The 7,588-nt window shown below is 40.5% G+C and overlaps 1 protein-coding gene across 1 annotated transcript; it reads left to right on the forward strand.

Annotated features, from left to right (window-relative positions):
* Positions 1-2,678: 2,678 nt before the first annotated feature.
* LOC117075587 (histone H3.3A-like) lies at positions 2,679-3,156 on the forward strand. Its single transcript, XM_033198055.1, has one exon. It carries the CDS (start codon positions 2,679-2,681, stop codon positions 3,087-3,089), a length of 411 nt encoding a protein of 136 aa, XP_033053946.1. The 3' UTR covers positions 3,090-3,156.
* Positions 3,157-7,588: the final 4,432 nt, after the last annotated feature.

Consider the following 7,588-nt stretch of genomic DNA (forward strand, 5'->3'; position numbering starts at 1 on the left):
GCAGGTTCTGTTTATGGTAAGTGCCCTCTGCAGGTGTACCATTTTTATCTTTTATACCATATTTTTACTGTACCTTTCCGGTGTTTAGATATGTTTAGATACACAAATACTTATCACTGTGCTACAATAGCCTACAGTATTCAGTACAGTTACATGATGTACGGGTTTATAGCCTAGGAGTAACAGGCTACATCATATAGCTTAGGTATGGTCAGCTATACCATCTATGTTAGTGTAAGTACATTCTATGATGTTGGCACAATGACGCCACCACCTGACGAAACCTGTCTCAGAACATATCCTCATCATTAAGCAATGCATGACTGTATTCATAGATACTGTCCTTTCATTTTCCAAAGTCTATGAGAGACTCTATTGTCTGTCACAAACTTTGTGTAAATGAATGTTCTCCTCAGAATGTGTGCCACGGCAGGTTAGATGCATTAACCTTGCAGATCTGATGATCTACCCAATGAAAGCATGCTACATGTTCCAGTGAGTCAGACTCAGTAGACGTCAAACTGATTGAGGTAACTATGAAGGGGAAAATGAGGTCATTGATTTTTTTTTAACTATGTTCAAGATTTTAGCCTCAAGATAAATTCTGAGAACCATGAAAATTAAGAAATCTTAAAAATCTATTTAATTTACTTCCCCCAACCAGTCCCCCAGGCCCTTACATACCCACCCTGAATCCACCCAGGTAGAGAGGGCAACTAGGCCATTTCAATGTAAAATGCATTCCTGAAATCTTAAATCCAAGTCTTATAAGGGTAATGGGCCTTTGGAGATTGACTTCAATTTTACACCTAACACAGGAACTTTCCAGAGCATACAACATCTTTAAATCATCTCACCCCATCATGTCCCTCTATTTTTTTTTTTTTTTTTGACACGAAATCTCACTCTGTCACCCAGGCTGGAGTGCAGTGGTGTAATCACCGCTCACAGCAACCTCGAACTCCTGGGCTCAAGCAATCTTCCCACCTGAGCCTCCAGAGTAACTAGGACTACAGGCATGCATCACTATGCCCAGATAATTTTTGTCTTTTTTATAGAGATGGAGTTTTGCCATGTTGCCCAGGCTGGTCTTGAATTCCTGGTCTCAAGTGATCTTCCCACCTCAGCCTCCCAAAGAGCTGGGATTACAGGCATGAGCCACCATACCCAGACCCTCAATCATTTGTTTGACATGCTATGCCCACATACCAAAGGTGAGAGACAGAAGAATAGGATTAAAAATGGAAAGCCATGGGAGGTCATAAGAATCTCATAGGGCTGCAAAATCCTAAGATGTTATGTCCTTTTATGTAAGTGAAACTTCGGAATAGAGTACTTCTGAGGTGATTTTTATGCACTTTTCATTGATGTCTCCCTGAAGTTTTCAACCCAGGGTTTGAGTGAGAAAAGAAAATGGGTAAGATACTGTGGTGAATACTGTGATATGACTCTCAGATCCTCCTCAGGAAGAGGGCTGACTGCCCCAGGCTCAAGGAGAAATGCCTGCTTATGATGCACAGCTGAGCCCCTCTTTGGGTGCTATCCTGGGCCAAAATTATGCCTCTCTGGATCACCTGAGGTCAGGAGTTCGAGACCAGCCTGGCCAAACAACATGGTGAAACCCCATCCCTAGCAAAATACAATTAGCCAGGCGTGGTAGTGCATGCCTGTAATCTCAACTACTCAGGAGGCTGAGGCAGGAGAATCACTTGAACCCAGGGGACAGAGGTTGCAGTGAGCCAAGATCAAGCCATTGCACGTCAGCCTGGGTGACAGAGCGAAACTCGGTCTCAAAAAAACAACAACAAAAAAAGTTATGCCCCTCCTTGGAAAGAGCACATATCTAATGTCTGTTTAGTGTGGTCATACATAGGCCCAGCCTTCTTGCCTTGATCTAGGACTACTCTGAAAAGTCATTCCAGTGCATATTCCCTCTGAGATAGGCTGGGGTCTCATGGTAGTTCAGCTTCTCCATTTGCCTTCTTTCTTCCTCACTCTCTTACAGATATTGAACTTGACAGTACTTCCCAATAAGTCTGCTGCCTGCAAATCTCCATCTCAGAGTCTGCTTCCCAAGAAACCTGACCTAAGACAGAGACAGAGACTCATTTCCCTCAACTTGAACACTCTCCGTATGAATCCTACACCATTTGCTACTTAGGGAAAGAGTGGCAGACATGGATAAGAAGTGCTTCAATAACGAATATTCCCTGTGGCCCTGAAGATTTGCAGAAAACAGATTGGGTTCCATTATGCTTATTCTATCAGGACTATCACCTGTTGAATAAGTTGAGAATTTCACTAACTAATTAGATTATTTTTTCCTTTCCACCAAAATTCAAAACATCAAGTTTTCTTAGTTGTAAGAGTTTATCATGTTAGAATAATTCCTAAAGATATGTAGGCTACCCTATGCAATTTGCCTCTATTGTTGGATTAATTACCCACCTTCCTCATATTTTGTACTTACATTCTTCTCATTAGGTCATGCCTGCTTAGTAAATAGGGATTTATTATACAGCAGCAATATTGCATACTGGTTAAAAATTTGACTTCTGGCTTTCAACCGTGTTCGCAGCCGCCGCCACGCCACCGTCGCTCTCCAAAACCAGCGCCGCCTCTCCCTTGTCGAGCTCCAGCAGAAGGAGAAGAGAGGTAAGTAAAGAGGGCTGTCTACCATGGCTCGTACAAAGCAGACTGCCCGCAAATCGGCCAGTGTTAAGGCACCCAGGAGGCAACTGGCTACAAAAGCCACTTGCAAGAGTGCACCCTCTACTGGAGGGGTGAAGAAACCTCGTCGTTACAGGCGTGGTACTGTGGCGCTCCGTGAAATTAGACGTTATCAGAAGTCCACTGAATTTCTGATTCCCAAAATTCCCTCCCAGCGTCTGGTGCCAGAAATTGCTCAGGACTTTAAAACAGATCTGCGCTTCCAGAGCGCAGCTATCGGTGTTTTGCAGGAGGCGAGTGAGGCCTATCTGGTTGGCCTTTTTAAAGACACCAACCTGTGTGCTATCCATGACAAACGTGTAACAATTATGCCAAAAGACATCCAGCTAGCACGCCGCATATGTGGAGAAAGTGCTTAAGAATCCACTATGATGGGAAACATTTCATTCTCAAAAAAAAAAAGAAAAGAAAAGAAATTCTCTTCTTCCTGTTATCGGTAGTTCTGAACGTTAGATATTTTTTTTCCAAGGGGTGAAAAGGTACCTAAGTATATGATTGCGAGTGGAAAAATAGGGGACAGAAATCAGGTATTGGCGGTTTTTCCATTTTCATTTGTGTGTGAATTTTTAATGTAAATGCAGAGGCATAAAGCATTAATGCAAGTTAAAATGTTTCAGTGAACAAGTTTCAGCGGTTCAACTTTATAATAATTATAAATAAACCTGTTAAATTTTTCTGGACAATGCCAGCTTTTGGATTTTTTTAAAACAAGTAAAGTTCTTATTGACGGCAACTAAATGGTGTTTGTAGCATCTTTATCATACAGTAGATTTCATCCATTCACTATACTTTTCTGAGTTGTCCTACATGCAAGTACATGTTTTTAATGTTTTCTGTCTTCTGTGCTGTTCCTGTAAGTTTGCTATTAAAATACATTAAACTAAGGAAAAAAAAAGTTGACTTCTGGAATTATCCTGGCCAAGTTCAAGTCTTGGACCTACAACCTAGTTGCTGTGTGACGTTGGGCACTTCCTTTATCCCAGCCTTAGTATCTTCCTATGTAAAATATGCCTTGTAATCAATCACATTTTTGTTAGGATTAGCTGAGATGAAACATGTGAAGCACTCAAAATATCACCACCTACAAGTAAGGTATCAATAAATGTTAACCAATTATTATAATTGATAGCTTCTGCTTATCTATAGAACTATCTTGCTTAACAGTGCCGCCCCAGGGTAAGGTGGCTAACTTTCTTTAATAACTAGTCCATATTTTCTCAGTTATACACAATTAATCCTTCTGATACTCATTTATGTGGTTACTTTTTTTTCTCCTAGATTTAATACTCTACCCCTGTCTCTACTGAATTTTATTCATTTGCTGGGGATATTCTTCCAATCCACCAACTATTTTTACTGGAACAATAAGTCAGCAAGCCATCTCACACAGACTGGACTCCATTGTAAACTTTTTCATCAAGCAATATTCCAAGGATTGGACAACTTTTTCTGGAAAGGGCCTGATAGTAAATATTTTAGGCTCTACAGGCCTTGTAGTCTCTGTCAAAATTATTCAACTTGACCATTATAGTGCAGAAGTAGCCATAGACAATATGTAAACAAATGTCCATCACAGTGTTCCAATAAAACTTTATCTACAAAAATAAGTGAGGGATGAATTTGGCCATCAGGCAGTATAGTTTGCTATACAGGGAATATAGTCTGCTGATCCCTCCTCTTTTATTTTTCTGAGAAATTAATGATTAAATTTATACTGATAGACAATGATCAACTTAATCTTAAAGTTTACTCTTTGCCCACCTCATAATTGTTTGGCCTAAATTTTGTTTTCCAGTTGATTGATGAGGAGTCTCTGAAGGATGAGTTAAAAAGCCTTGCAGAGTTACGTGCCATTGCACGTAAAGAAGCTTGTGTTCTAACTCTACTTGGAGCTCCTTTTTAAATATGCTTTTCCAATAATGTCTCCTGTACAAAACTTTCATAAGCTTCTGAAATGCTGAGCCATTATCTTGTTCATCTCTCTCTCCCCCAGTTCCTCATACACTTTATGGGGTTTATTAAATATTTGGTGACAAAAACGAAGGAGTGAACATTGTTCCATAGAGAATAAGGCTCACACAAATTATTACTGAGTACATTGTCCTCTTCCAATAACGTTGTAAGTTCTTTTTTTTTTTTTTTTTTTTTTTTGAGATGGAGTCTCACTGTGTTGCCCAGGCTGGAGTGCAGTGCACAATCCCAGCTCACTACAACCTCCACTTCCTGGGTTTAAGCAATTCTCCTGCCTCAGCCTCCCACATAGCTGGGATTACAGGTGCCTATTACCACACCCCGCTAATTTTTATATTTTTAGTAGAGACAGGGTTTCACCATGTTTGCCAGGCTGGTCTTGAACTCTTGACCTCAAGCGATCCACCTGTCTCAGCATCCCAAAGTGCTGGGATTACAGGTATGAGCTACTGCGCCTGGCCAGTTCTTTTTCTTTAATCAAGAATCTACCAAAATAGTCCTATACTGTCCATATAAACTGTTCCATTAAAACAATGATCTTCTTCCAGAAAAATACATTAATATTCAGGATAAACACTGGCTGGAGTCTTAGGAAATCTAGCTTAGTCTTGGATATGTAATTTGGCTACATGATGTTGGTTAAGCTTTTCCATGCTCTAGGATTGTTTCCTCACATTGTAAAATAAATTAATTACACTAAATATCCCCTAGAGTGCCTCCCGTATGTTTAGCAAAACTGCCTCCAAAGACCAAGCATTCCCCTCAGATTCAATGATCTCTGCCAGTCACTTGTCTTTACCTAGAATCCTGGAAGAACCTAACACTGGGGCCTGAACTCTTCCTCCCTCTTGCAGACTTCTAGAACCCCTTTACATCCTGGAATTTTCACTTTGGCAGGAAATCCTTTCAGGTCGCCTCAATATAAACGGTACAGATACAGAAGTCAGGGGTTCAGAATTCTTGTGGAACTGCTCTATGATTGAAGGGACTTGCTCTAGGAAGGAAACATCTTCCAGACAAGGGTGCTGCGCAGTGAAGGCGCTCTTTACGTCCCTTTGGTGGCACTCCCTGCAACCATTGGGCCACACCTGCCGGGACCAAGAATAATCTCTACAGAGTTAAAGTAGGAAACTTGTCAACTCCTCGGGAGTCAGCCGCGGGACACACGAGAAACGAGTTGTAACAGAATAGCAGAGAAGCTAAAGAAAAAAAAAAAAAAAAACAAAGGGAAAAGGAAACACAGAAAGTACTAACTGGGGAATACAAAAGACTTAATGGACCAATGATTTAAAACTATGTGCCTTTTTAAGGAAGGCAGATTGAAATTCCGCAGAGCTTCAATTTTCCTCTAAATGCTTGTGATTTCAGAGACTCCCTGGGGTACATGCTCCCTCTGGAGAACTCTCAGCAGGATGGAAGTTCTGCCCCACCTGCCACAAAAAAAAAAAAAAGAAAAGAAAGGATGATTTTTGCATTGAGACAGACTGAAATTACCACACTATCGTGAAGAAAAATGAAACTACTCTTTTAAAAGAGGTCTCTTAGCCAGAGAACCATGAACAATCTTGATGAGAGCATTCTAAGCTTTCTATGTTCCAGAAGTTTCTCCCATGGCAGTTGCCAAGGCAACAGAGTAAAGTAAGAACCAAAGGACAAATGGCATCAGCCTCACTGGGTGTCTCCACCTTTACCTGCCAACTGCAGGTACAAACAGTGCCTTCTCTTGTCTGGCAACACCATCCCAGAGCTGCTCCCAGATGCACAGACAGCAGGATGCAGAGAGAGACACAGACATCCTATGGTTTTCTACACATGGAGCTGCTTCCCAGACATATAAAGAATTTGGAACCCCCTAAGAGTTTCTCAAGTATAGCAACCTTTAAATATATCTGCTATTTTTAACCATTCTGCCAATTTGGGATTAGGCATAATGTGAAGCCCTATGTTTTGAAAAACAACCAGCTAAGGAAGCTCAGAAAATACAGACAGTTTTAGAAAATATAGACAAACAAAAGTTTGTTTGTTTCCAAAACAGACTTAGGCTCTAAATGTATTTCTTATTCATAATTTTAGAGGCTGAGGTGAACATTCAGATTAAAATGACCCAAGAGCTCCATCATATAAAGCAAGCAGACAGCCTCATGGATATTAGACTGTGGACATGGAAAAACCCCAATGCAGCTACCCTTGAGTGGAGAGATAGACTCTTCCTAGCCAGAGTAAAGTGGAACTGAATGTTTTTCCTGGATATGTCTGATCAGAGCCACAAGATGCACCTCTTTGTAATCTTTCTACATGGAAAAAGGACTAGGAAAACTCACAACAAATTCTATGTTAAAAGCAGCTGATCTGCTTTTTATTCATCTATCTGTTCTAGATACAAAAACTGGAAATGCCATCAAAATGTAAATTAAGTATTTACACCAGTTTCCATGATAAAGGCCTCTCGGAAGCATTCATAGACATGCCAACAGACTGGCTTCCTCCATCTGCTGACCCACCATCCTCACACCTTGTGTATCACTGTTTAAAAACACTGTACAGGTTGAGCAACTCTCATCTGAAACCCCCAAATGCTCCAAAATCTGAAGCTTTGTGAGTGCCAATACGACACCACAAGTGGAAAATTCCAACCTGACCTCATGATGGGCTGTAGTCAAAACAGAGTCAAAACTTAGTCACATGCACAAAATAGTTAAAATTAAAATAAGGTGTTTATGAAACATAAATTAATTTTGTGATTGGACTTAAGGGTCTCATCCTCAAGATATCTCATTATGTATAAGCAAATATTTCAAAGTCCAAAAAAATTCAAACTTCAAAACACTTCTGGTTCAGAGCATTTCAGATAAGGTACACAACCTGTATTAGTCAGGGTTCTCCAGAG

The sequence above is a fragment of the Trachypithecus francoisi genome, unplaced genomic scaffold, assembly GCF_009764315.1.
Source record: "Trachypithecus francoisi isolate TF-2019V2 unplaced genomic scaffold, Tfra_2.0 Lachesis_group5, whole genome shotgun sequence".
Taxonomy (NCBI): Eukaryota; Metazoa; Chordata; class Mammalia; order Primates; family Cercopithecidae; genus Trachypithecus; species Trachypithecus francoisi.